Source organism: Anomaloglossus baeobatrachus, chromosome 9, assembly GCF_048569485.1.
Source record: "Anomaloglossus baeobatrachus isolate aAnoBae1 chromosome 9, aAnoBae1.hap1, whole genome shotgun sequence".
Classification (NCBI taxonomy): domain Eukaryota; kingdom Metazoa; phylum Chordata; class Amphibia; order Anura; family Aromobatidae; genus Anomaloglossus; species Anomaloglossus baeobatrachus.
The window spans coordinates 184,821,464-184,834,186 of record NC_134361.1 but is presented as its reverse complement, the minus strand read 5'-3'; the positions used below and the strand labels follow the sequence as shown (position 1 = coordinate 184,834,186).

The 12,723-nt window shown below is 48.0% G+C and overlaps 1 protein-coding gene across 1 annotated transcript in view; it reads right to left on the bottom strand.

Annotated features, from left to right (window-relative positions):
* The window catches only part of RABGAP1 (RAB GTPase activating protein 1), a 295,120-nt gene that overhangs the window by 62,176 nt on the left and 220,221 nt on the right, over positions 1 to 12,723 (bottom strand). The window contains 4 exon segments of the mRNA XM_075324109.1: positions 131 to 274; positions 7,543 to 7,668; positions 7,884 to 7,958; positions 9,146 to 9,259. Of these exon segments, the coding sequence (XP_075180224.1) occupies positions 131 to 274; positions 7,543 to 7,668; positions 7,884 to 7,958; positions 9,146 to 9,259 (459 nt within the window).

Here is a 12,723-nt window from a genome sequence, read left to right as displayed (position 1 = left end):
CTGTTTAGAGATGCCCCTCACTTCTGTGCTTAACAGTTCAGAATTAGAGAAATAGGGTATACTGCATTTTTTGCAATGTTTTTTTCCCCCCCACAATGACGTATTAAGCATGGCTGTGTGTTGTACCAACCTCGCACAGGAGCAAGTCGATGATGTGGAAGACCATGTAGAGGGGGAACTTGGCCGTAAAGAGGGTCAGAAACCATTGGGAGGCGTACATGTGAGCTTCAAGGCTGATCTCCAGGAAGTGGGTGTAGAGGTCGGCAATATATTCCTGGGGGTAGATAACAGGAGATTGAAGGTGCTGCATGAATACACCGTGCACTGCATTAGATAGACAGAATTGCTATAGTACAGTACGGGTATAGTACACCGGCTGTCAACTCGCATCTGGACGGGAAATTCTAGTTGGTCTTATTTCTACATTTCTGAGACCTAAATAATAGGGAAAAACTCATTCTGCCCACAGATGAGGAGCTGCTTCTATAAAAGGGGATATGACACTAGGGTATGTCATTCATTACTGGGGACCTCCACCGACCGGGGAATGAAGGGGCTTCACCACTATGTACCCATACACAGCAACGCTTCCAGTCACCCAGCCAGGCAAAGAGCTGCAGCCGAAGCTATGTAATTGAAAAGGAGCTGTGCGTAAGGAAAAACTGTTGCAGACGGAAAAAAAAACTGGGCAGAGGGAAGAAAGAAAAACTGGGCACAGGGAGAACTGAAAACTGGGCAGAGGGAAAACGGAAAACTGGGCAGAGGGAAAACGGAAAACTGGGCAGAGGGAAAACGGAAAACTGGGCAGAGGGAAAACGGAAAACTGGGCAGAGGAAAAACGGAAAACTGGGCAGAGGGAAAACGGAAAACTGGGCAGAGGGAAAACGGAAAACTGGGCAGAGGGAAAACGGAAAACTGGGCAGAGGGAAGAAAGAAAAACTGGGCAGAGGGAAGAAAGAAAAACTGGGCAGAGGGAAGAAAGAAAAACTGGGCAGAGGGAGAACGGAAAACTGGGCAGAGGGAAAACGGAAAACTGGGCAGAGGAAAAACGGAAAACTGGGCAGAGGAAAAACGGAAAACTGGGCAGAGGGGAGAAAGAAAAACTGGGCAGAGGGAAGAAAGAAAAACTGGGCAGAGGGAAAACGGAAAACTGGGCAGAGGGAAAACGGAAAACTGGGCAGAGGGAAAACGGAAAACTGGGCAGAGGGAAAACGGAAAACTGGGCAGAGGGAAAACGGAAAACTGGGCAGAGGGAAAACGGAAAACTGGGCAGAGGGAAAACGGAAAACTGGGCAGAGGGAAAACGGAAAACTGGGCAGAGGGAAAACGGAAAACTGGGCAGAGGGAAGAAAGAAAAACTGGGCAGAGGGAAGAAAGAAAAACTGGGCAGAGGGAAGAAAGAAAATCTGGGCAGAGGGAAGAAAGAAAATCTGGGCAGAGGGAGAAAGGAAATCTGGGCAGAGGGAGAAAGGAAATCTGGGCAGAGGGAGAACAAAAAACTGGGCAGAGGGAGAACAAAAAACTGGGCAGAGGGAGAACGAAAAACTGGGCAGAGAAAGAACGAAAAACTGGGCAGAGGGAGAAAGGAAAACTGGGCAGAGGGAAGAAAGGAAAACTGGGCAGAGGGAATAAAGGAAAACTGGGCAGAGGGGACAAAGAAAAACTGGGCAGAGGGAAGAAAGGAAAACTGGGCAGAGGGAAGAAAGAAAAACTGGGCAGAGGAAGAAAGGAAAACTGGGCAAAGTGAAGAAAAGAAAACTGGGCAGAGGGGAGAAAGGAAAACTGGGCAGAGGGGAGAAAGGAAAACTGGGCAGAGGGAGAAAGGAAAACTGGGCAGAGGGAAGAAAGGAAAACTGGGCAGAGGGAAGAAAGGAAAACTGGGCAGAGGGAAGAAAGGAAAACTGGGCAGAGGGGAGAAAAAAAACTAGGCAGAGGGGACAAAAAAAATGGGCAGAGGGCGAAAGAAAAACTGGGCAGAGGGGAGAAAGGAAAACTGGGCATAGGGAAGAAAGGAAATCTGGGCAGAGGGAGAACAAAAAACTGGGCAGAGGGAGAACAAAAAAACTGGGCAGAGGGAGAACGAAAAACTGGGCAGAGGGAGAACGAAAAACTGGGCAGAGAAAGAACGAAAAACTGGGCAGAGAAAGAACGAAAAACTGGGCAGAGGGAGAACGAAAAACTGGGCAGAGGGAGAACGAAAAACTGGGCAGAGGGAGAACGAAAAACTAGGCAGAGGGAGAAAGGAAAACTGGGCAGAGGAAAAAAAGGAAAACTGGGCAGAGGGAGAAAGATAAACTGGGCAGAGGGAAGAAAGGAAAACTGGGCAGAGGGAAGAAAGGAAAACTGGGCAGAGGGAGAAAGAAAAACTGGGCAGAGGGAGAAAGAAAAACTGGGCAGAGGGAAGAAAGAAAAACTGGGCAGAGGGGAGAAAGGAAAACTGGGCAGAGGGGAGAAAGAAAAACTGGGCAGAGGGGAGAAAGAAAAACTGGGCAGAGGGAGAAAGAAAAACTGGGCAGAGGGAAGAAAGGAAAACTGGGCAGAGGGAAGAAAGGAAAACTGGGCAGAGGGAAGAAAGGAAAACTGGGCAGAGGGAGAAAGGAAAACTGGGCAGAGGGAAGAAAGGAAAACTGGGCTGAGGGAAGAAAGGAAAACTGGGCAGAGGGGAAGAAAGGAAAACTGGGCAGAGGGTGAAAAAAAACTGGGCAGAGGGGAAAAAGAAAAACTGGGCAGAGGGAAGAAAGAAAAACTGGGCAGAGGGAAGAAAGAAAAATTGGGCAGAGGGGAGAACGGAAAACTGGGCAGATGGAGAACGGAAAACTGGGCAGAGGGAGAAAGGAAAACTGGGCAGAGGGAGAAAGGAAAACTGGGCAGAGGGAGAAAGGAAAACTGGGTAGTGGGGAGAAAGAAACACTGGGCAGAGGGGAGAAAGAAAAACTGGGCAGAGGGTGAAAAAAAACTGGCCAGAGGGGATAAAGAAAAACTGGGCAGAGGGAGAAAGGAAAACTGGGCAGAGGGAGAAAGGAAAACTGGGCAGAGGGAGAAAGGAAAACTGGGCAGAGGGGAGAAAGGAAAACTGGGCAGAGGGAAAACGGAAAACTGGGCAGAGGGAAAACGGAAAACTGGGCAGAGGGAAGAAAGGAAAACTGGGCAGAGGGAGAAAGGAAAACTGGGCAGAGGGAGAAAGGAATACTGGGCAGAGGGAGAACGGAAAACTGGGCAGAGGCAGAAAGGAAAACTGAGTAGTGGGGAGAAAGGAAAACTGGGCAGAGGGAGAAAGGAAAACTGGGCAGAGGGAGAAAGGAAAACTGGGCAGAGGGGAGAAAGGAAAACTGGGCAAAGGGAAGAAAGGAAAACTGGGCAGAGGGAGAAAGAAAAACTGGGCAGAGGGGAGAAATAAAAAACTGGGCAGAGGGGAGAAAAACACTGGGCAGAGGGGAGAAAGGAAAACTGGGCAGAGGGGAGAAAGGAAAACTGGGCAGAGGGGAGAAAGAAAAACTGGGCAGAGGGGAGAAAGGAAAACTGGGCAGAGGGAAGAAAGGAAAACTGGGCAGAGGGAAGAAAGGAAAACTGGGCAGAGGGCAGAAAGAAAAACTGGCCAGAGGGAAGAAAGGAAAACTGGGCAGAGGGAAGAAAGGAAAACTGGGCAGAGGGAAGAAAGGAAACCTGGGCAGAGGGGAGAAAGAAAAACTGGGCAGAGGGAGAAAGGAAAACTGGGCAGAGGGAAGAAAGGAAAACTGGGCAGAGGGAAGAAAGGAAAACTGGGCAGAGGGAAGAAAGGAAAACTGGGCAGAGGGAAAAAAAGGAAAACTGGGTAGAGGGTGAAAAAAAAACTGGGCAGAGGGAAGAAAGAAAAACTGGGCAGAGGGAAGAAAGGAAAACTGGACAGAGGGAGAAAGGAAAACTGGGCAGAGGGAAGAAAGGAAAACTGGGCAGAGGGAGAAAGGAAAACTGGGCAGAGGGGAGAACGGAAAACTGGGCAGAGGGAGAACGGAAAACTGGGCAGAGGGAGAACGGAAAACTGGGCAGAGGGAAAACGGAAAACTGAGTAGTGGGGAGAAAGGAAAACTGGGCAGAGGGGAGAAAGGAAAACTGGGCAGAGGGGAGAAAGAAAAACTGGGCAGAGGGAAGAAAGGAAAACTGGGCAGAGGGAAGAAAGGAAAACTGGGCAGAGGGGAGAAAGAAAAACTGGGCAGAGGGAAGAAAGGAAAACTGGGCAGAGGGGAGAAAGAAAAACTGGGCAGAGGGAGAAAGGAAAACTGGGCAGAGGGAAGAAAGGAAAACTGGGCAGAGGGAGAAAGGAAAACTGGGCAGAGGGAAGAAAGGAAAACTGGGCAGAGGGAAGAAAGAAAAACTGGGCAGAGGGAGAACGGAAAACTGGGCAGAGGGAGAACGGAAAACTGGGCAGAGGGAAAACGGAAAACTGGGCAGAGGGAAAACGGAAAACTGGGCAGAGGGAGAACGGAAAACTGGGCAGAGGGAAAACGGAAAACTGAGTAGTGGGGAGAAAGGAAAACTGGGCAGAGGGGAGAAAGGAAAACTGGGCAGAGGGGAGAAAGAAAAACTGGGCAGAGGGAAGAAAGGAAAACTGGGCAGAGGGAAGAAAGGAAAACTGGGCAGAGGGGAGAAAGAAAAACTGGGCAGAGGGAAGAAAGGAAAACTGGGCAGAGGGGAGAAAGGAAAACTGGGCAGAGGGAGAAAGGAAAACTGGGCAGAGGGAAGAAAGGAAAACTGGGCAGAGGGAGAAAGGAAAACTGGGCAGAGGGAAGAAAGGAAAACTGGGCAGAGGGAAGAAAGAAAAACTGGGCAGAGGGAGAACGGAAAACTGGGCAGAGGGAGAACGGAAAACTGGGCAGAGGGAAAACGGAAAACTGGGCAGAGGGAAAACGGAAAACTGGGCAGAGGGAAGAAAGGAAAACTGGGCAGAGGGAGAAAGGAAAACTGGGCAGAGGGAGAAAGGAAAACTGGGCAGAGGGAGAAAGGAAAACTGGGCAGAGGGAGAAAGGAAAACTGGGCAGAGGGAGAAAGGAAAACTGGGCAGAGGGAGAAAGGAAAACTGGGCAGAGGGAGAAAGGAAAACTGGGCAGAGGGAGAAAGGAAAACTGGGCAGAGGGAGAAAGGAAAACTGGGCAGAGGGAGAAAGGAAAACTGGGCAGAGGGAGAAAGGAAAACTGGGCAGAGGGAGAAAGGAAAACTGGGCAGAGGGAGAAAGGAATACTGGGCAGAGGGAGAAAGGAATACTGGGCAGAGGGAGAAAGGAATACTGGGCAGAGGGAGAAAGGAAAACTGGGCAGAGGGAAGAAAGGAAAATTGGGCAAAGGGAAGAACGGAAGACTGGGCAGAGGGAGAACGGAAAACTGGGCAGAGGGAGAAAGGAAAACTGGGTAGTGGGGAGAAAGGAATACTGGGCAGAGGGAGAAAGGAAAACTGGGCAGAGGGTGAAAAAAAACTGGGCAGAGGGGATAAAGAAAAACTGGCCAGAGGGGATGAAGAGAAACTGGCCAGAGGGGATAAAGAAAAACTGGGCAGAGGGAGAAAGGAAAACTGGGCAGAGGGAGAAAGGAAAACTGGGCAGAGGGAAGAAAGGAAAACTGGGCAGAGGGAAGAAAGGAAAACTGGGCAGAGGGAAAACGGAAAACTGGGCAGAGGGAAGAAAGGAAAACTGGGCAGAGGGAGAAAGGAAAACTGGGCAGAGGGAAGAAAGGAAAACTGGGCAGAGGGAAGAAAGGAAAACTGGGCAGAGGGAGAAAGGAAAACTGGGCAGAGGGAGAAAGGAATACTGGGCAGAGGGAGAAAGGAAAACTGGGCAGAGGGAGAAAGGAAAACTGGGCAGAGGGAAGAAAGAAAAACTGGGCAGAGGGAAGAAAGGAAAACTGGGCAGAGGGAAGAAAGGAAAACTGGGCAGAGGGAAGAAAGGAAAACTGGGCAGAGGGAAGAAAGGAAAACTGGGCAGAGGGAAGAAAGGAAAACTGGGCAGAGGGAGAAAGAAAAACTGGGCAGAGGGAAGAAAGGAAAACTGGGCAGAGGGAAGAAAGGAAAACTGGGCAGAGGGAGAACGGAAAACTGGGCAGAGGGGAGAAAGGAAAACTGGGCAGAGGGAGAAAGGAAAACTGGGCAGAGGGGAGAAAGGAAAACTGGGCAGAGGGAGAAAGGAAAACTGGGCAGAGGGAGAAAGGAATACTGGGCAGAGGGAGAAAGGAAAACTGGGCAGAGGGAAGAAAGGAAAATTGGGCAAAGGGAAGAACGGAAGACTGGGCAGAGGGAGAACGGAAAACTGGGCAGAGGGAGAAAGGAAAACTGGGTAGTGGGGAGAAAGAAAAACTGGGCAGAGGGTGAAAAAAAACTGGGCAGAGGGGATAATGAAAAACTGGCCAGAGGGGATGAAGAGAAACTGGCCAGAGGGGATAAAGAAAAACTGGGCAGAGGGAGAAAGGAAAACTGGGCAGAGGGAAAACGGAAAACTGGGCAGAGGGAAAACGGAAAACTGGGCAGAGGGAAAACGGAAAACTGGGCAGAGGGAAGAAAGGAAAACTGGGCAGAGGGAGAAAGGAAAACTGGGCAGAGGGAAGAAAGGAAAACTGGGCAGAGGGAAGAAAGGAAAACTGGGCAGAGGGAGAAAGGAAAACTGGGCAGAGGGAGAAAGGAATACTGGGCAGAGGGAGAAAGGAAAATTGGGCAGAGGCAGAAAGGAAAACGGAGTAGTGGGGAGAAAGGAAAACTGGGCAGAGGGAAGAAAGGAAAACTGGGCAGAGGGAGAAAGAAAAACTGGGCGGGGGGGGGGTGAATACTGGGCAGAGGGGAAAAAAAAAAAAAACTGGACAGAGGGGGAAAAAAAAAATCAGTGGGGATTCCAGAGGTTGGACCCCAATGATTATTAAGTGACAGAATATCCTACAATAAAACAGAGGTAAGCATGCAACATTGTGTAGGCCACATAAACTTTTTTTTTTTTTTTGGGGGGGGGGGGGGGGGGTCACATGGCTCATGAGCTCTTTTATCGTGCAACCAAAGTCACTGCTCATGCCTAATCGCAAGGCCTCATTCAGAAGTCTATTATTCCCTAATTTTTCTCGGTCAATGCTCTTTTTGGATGTATAGTTCTATTATAGTGTATGGTGCTGCCAATACAGAGTTTCCATTTTTGATTGAAATTAAAAATTACTCATGAGAGCCTATATGGCTAAAAACACACTCCCTATTAAAGATGAGGAATTATGGGAGTCATAATTCCCCCCCTCAAAAAAAAATAACACATTCTATACTCCTCGCTTTAGCACTGATCTCTGCTTACTATCTACAGTGACTATGTGCCATAAGTCATTCCCATGACCTTCCCAGCCAATTACTGGCATCAGTTGTGATCCATTTATGATTGGCTGCAGCGGTCACAAAAGTGATTTACAGCATACGAGTGATGCATAGGATAAGCAGAGTCCATTGGTTGCCACAGGAGAGCGGGTGCTGGACTGGCAAGAGCCTAGCAATGTTTTCCCCAACTCCTTGCCAGACAGTCCCTTTAAATGAAGCACTTCTACATCGACTAACCTGCATCAACCTCTCCAGCTGATAAAACTTGCAGTGCAGATCTTCAAAGTTCTGTTTGAAAAGTTCCCTGAGTCCATAATCGAACATGATTTTGACCAGGACGCTAAAAGCTTGTTCTTCAGGCATCTGTAGAAGCAGAAATAAAAAAAAATAAAATAAAAATGTAATCTTCCTGCCGGATCTCTTGTACGTAAACACTTCTGCTATTCCTCAGACACATCTCTATGAGACATCCCAGATGACATGATCACAAAAGGCCGTGACAGGTCAGGTCTCTGTCATCAGCATCTTCATACACGGTGTCCTACAGGGTTAACCAGAAGATTTACCGAGACACCTACATGTAGCAGGAGCACCGCGGCGAGGAAGGACTGTCCTTGGCAATAGCCGATCTCTTCGTCGTACACAGAGTAGGCCTAGGAGAGGAAGACGGCAGACAGATGGTCAGAACTTCCGAAAACAAGTCGTAAACTTCAAGCAAAGCCAAAAGTGGATCTTTCTTTCTTCTTCAGAGATTATTAAATCACAAGTTTATTGCAGACATCCCACAATCTGCCAAATTTAACCTCTGATTTACACTGCATACAAGTGACAGAACACACACAGATGAATTACCGATATTCCAAGTGGAAAGATTGCAGATCCTCTAAGAATTAGCCTCAATGGGGGGGCGCTCTTGGAGCTTCCGAATGGTGCGAAAGGGGTCGGACGGCTCCATTAGTATAAAAGTTAAAACATGTAGAAACCATCACTAAATGACTCATTGACTCATCCACTAAAGAGCTGTATACAACCTTGTATCCAAAGTCCAGCGGAACCTCTTCAGAAGGCCACCAGTCTGGACAAGGCAAGGCCACCAGTCTGGACAAGGCAAGGCCACCAGTCTGGACAAGGCAAGGCCACCAGTCTGGACAAGGCAAGGCCACCAGTCTGGACAAGGCAAGGCCACCAGTCTGGACAAGGCAAGGCCACCAGTCTGGACAAGGCAAGGCCACCAGTCTGGACAAGGCAAGGCCACCAGTCTGGACAAGGCCACCAGTCTGGACCAAGGCCACCTCTGATCGGAAAACAGATGATCCGGGGGCGGCGTAGTGGGGTGTCAGACCCCCATTGGTCTGATACTGATGACCTATCCTAAGGGTAGATCAACAATATCTTGGTCCCAGACAACCCCTTTATTAAAGAGATCACCAATGTCCTTCAATGATGCTGAATGTATTGACCTATAGGTTATACTGTTAGATGTAAAAATCAAATTTAAAAAAAAAAAAAAAGTGTTCCGCTCAAAAGTTTGAAGATATGTCATAAATATCTACGGTGGTGGTGGTGGGGGGTTCTTCTTCAAATTCCCCCCCCACATTGGATGGAAGCTACCATTGCAAGCCCCAGAAGTCTTTTTCAGGTGGGCGAAACCACAGCGTTTTCCAAGAGAATGATGCTTCATGAAACGCTGGCATTGGGGACTTATATAATAACTTCATAGCATTTACTTTACTCAATATATAGCACTATTAATTCCATAGCATTTTACAGACACCATCACTGTCCCCATTGGGGCTCAAAATGTAAATGTGTTATCCGTTGTGTCTTTGTAGCAGATTACCTTGCATATTTTGTAAAGTGAGTCCTGTCCATCTCCGCCGGTATCTTTGAAGTAGTCATGAGCTGGGAACGTTCTGTTGATGTCACGTGTGATGGCGCTGTCCTGCGGAGACTCCTGGGAAAACAAAACCATAGAATATTAAGTCAAAAGTTTGACATTCACTTTTGCTACAAGGGACTGCAAAGGGGTCACATTAGCACATTTATGTCACCTTAAAGTCTGTACTGTGCATACTCGATGCAGACCGGGTTTCTTTACAATTAACCATTTTCTGGTCTTGTCGCCAATTTGAGCAGGATAAACCGACCATTTAAAAAAGATTTGTCACTTGCTCCAAATTTTTTTTGTTAAAATACCATGTAAATCCGAGTTCCCCTGATTCTGCTGCTCTTTTCCTTTTTTACCTGCGCCGCTCCATTGCAGAGATATTCACATTTGTTTCTTTCAGAGCACAGCATGTGAAATCTCTGCTTGTACCCAACTGGTCATTCACAGTCTTCTTGGGGTTAAGTGCTTTCAACCCTCCCTTGCCAGAGGTCAGTAGCTGGTCTAACAGTCTCGGGCTGAACTGTAATTGGCAGTATCATAAAAGCGCATGTCTCAAGAAAAGACTGAAAAAATGGCAAGTTGGTCTGCAAGGAGAGATTTCACATAATGTGTCCTAGAACAAATGTGAATATCTCTGCAATGGAGCGACGCAGAGTAAAATGGAAAAGAGCGACAGAATCAGGAGCAGCTCAGGGATTTTTTTAACGTTATTTCACTACATTTTTTAAGGGAGTGAAAAAAGTCTTAGGCAGGTTGAAGAAACGCCAAGTTGGACTGCAAGGAGAGATTTCACATAATGTGTCCTAGAACAAATGTGAATATCTCTGCAATGGACTGACGCAGAGTAAAATGGAAAAAAGTGTCAGAATCAGGAGGAGCTAAGGGATTTTTGTTTAAAGTTATTTCACTACATTTTTTTAAGTGAGTGAAAAAGGGTTAGGCAGGTTGAATTTCAACATGTGTGATGTTAAGGTCTAACTTGAGATGAAATGATTCCAAAAGTGACTGACAGAATCTTACTCCCCTCTCACCATTAAGAAAATATGCACCCTGGTCTAGCAGAATACCCATGGGTATGGCGAAATCGGGAGGAACACCTCTGTGAACTGTATGGCCAGTCATAGGTCATGTTCAGATCAATGCCATAGGCTTGGTCAGTAGCCTCTGTGACCCATTCTGTCAGAATAGCACTGACTGTAGCAATGTTCTTCGTGTCTAAATGAACATAGTGGTATAATGTTTCTGACCCACGGTAAAGTCTGAATAATAGGTTGGTCGCCTGCTCTGGTAGAGAGCCTTAGTTTTTGTTTATAAAGGAAACCACATTTCAGATTTGAAAGCCTCCACTTTTGGTGTCTAAAAAACATGAAAAATACGTTGTTAGTTAAATGGTATGTTTTGAAGACCCCTTTTCTTTGTTAGGGAAGCAGCAGCAGATGTACAGAATGTAGATTGACTCATTTTTGATTGCCCAATCATTAGGTGTCAATGTGCTAGTAAAAATTAATCTTCTTGAACATGGCTGAAAGTAATAGAGGTTTAAGGACATGTTACACTACAATATGAAGAGACTGTGATTTCATACAAGGGCTGTCCTGTCTCAGTAGAAAAGACTGCACTCTGTCTGCAGAGTGCTGAATCATAACCATATGCTTACTGCTGGAGTTCCCTGTGCATTTAACAATCTGCATAAGTGGTCACGTGCAGACTAGTTGTGCCCGGCTTTCTATCAACTTAAGAAAATCGAGAGAAGCACAGAAGTCTAGTCAGTATGTGACTGCAAGTATGTAAATGACATCACAAATGCCACTGGTACTGGAAACGCAGGGGAATCGTGATCGTGTACTCAATGCATACTGTCACAATCCGGCAGTCACAGAGTCATTTGCAACTTTTCTTCTGAGTCGGGACAACCACTTTAAAACCATGCTCGGTACGCTTGTACTCGTAACTAGTGATGAGCGGGCACTACCATGCTCGGGTGCGCTGTACTCCTCCTCTCTCATTCGCTCCTCATGCAACCGACTCCAAGACTTCTCCCGAGCATCCCCAGTCTCCTGGAACTCACTGCCTCAACACATCAGACTATCTACTACACTTGCAAACTTCAAACGGACTCTGAAAACTCATCTGTTCAGAAATGCCTATAATCTACAATGACGCCACCTGCCCCACCATCGTGCGGAGCTGCCGCCCCACCACCGTGCGGAGCTGCCCGCCCCACCACCGTGCGGAGCTGCCGCCCCACCACCGTGCGGAGCTGCCGCCCCACCACCGTGCGGAGCTGCCGCCCCCACCACCGTGCGGAGCTGCCGCCCCCACCTACACCCCACCTACTGTCTCCTCCCCAAAATCCTTTAGGATGTAAGCCCGCAAGGGCAGGGCCCTCTTCCCTCTGTACCAGTCTGTCTATTGTAACTTGTATATGTATTCTGTATGTAACCCCCTCATGTACAGCACCATGGAATCAATGGTGCTCTATAAATAAACAATAATAATAATAATAATAATAATAATAACTAGTGATGAGTGAGCACTACCATGCTCGGGTGCTCAGTACTCGTAACTAGTGATGAGCGGGCACTACCATGCTCGGGTGCGCTGTACTCGTAACTAGTGATGAGCGAGCACTACCATGCTCAGGTGCTCACTACTCGTAACTAGTGATGAGTGAGCACTATCATGCTCGGGTGCTCAGTACTCGTAACTAGTGATGAGCGGGCACTACCATGCTCAGGTGCTCCAGTACTCGTAACTAGTGATGAGTGAGCACTACCATGCTCGGGTGCTCCGTACTCGTAGCTAGTGATGAGCGGGCACTACCATGCTCAGATGCTCAGTACTCGTAACTAGTGATGAGCGGGCACTACCATGCTCGGGTGCTCCGTACTCGTAACTAGTGATGAGTGGGCACTACCATGCTCAGATGCTCAGTACTCGTAACTAGTGATGAGCGGCACTACCATGCTCGGGTGCGCTGTACTCGTAACTAGTGATGAGCGGGCACTACCATGCTCGGGTGCGCTGTACTCGTAACTAGTATTCAGCGGGCACTACCATGTGCAGGTGCTCTGAACAAGTGATGAGCGGGCACTACCATGCTCGGGTGCTCCGTACTCGTACCTAGTGATGAGCGTGCACTACCATGTGCGGGTGCTCTGTACTCGTAACTAGTGATGAGTGGGCACTACCATGCTCAGGTGCTCAGTACTCGTAACTAGTGATGAGCGGGCACTACCATGCTCAGGTGCTCAGTACTCGTAACTAGTAATGAGCGGACACTACCATGCTCGGGTGCTCAGTACTCGTAACTAGTGATGAGCAGGCACTACCATGCTCGGGTGCTCAGTACTCATAACTAGTGATGAGCAAGCACTACCATGCTCAGGTGCTCAGTACTCGTAACTAGTGATGAGCGGGCACTACCATGCTCAGGTGCTCAGTACTCGTAACTAGTGATGAGCAGGCACTACCATGCTCGGGTGCTCAGTACTCGTAACTAGTGATGAGCAAGCACTACCATGCTCAGG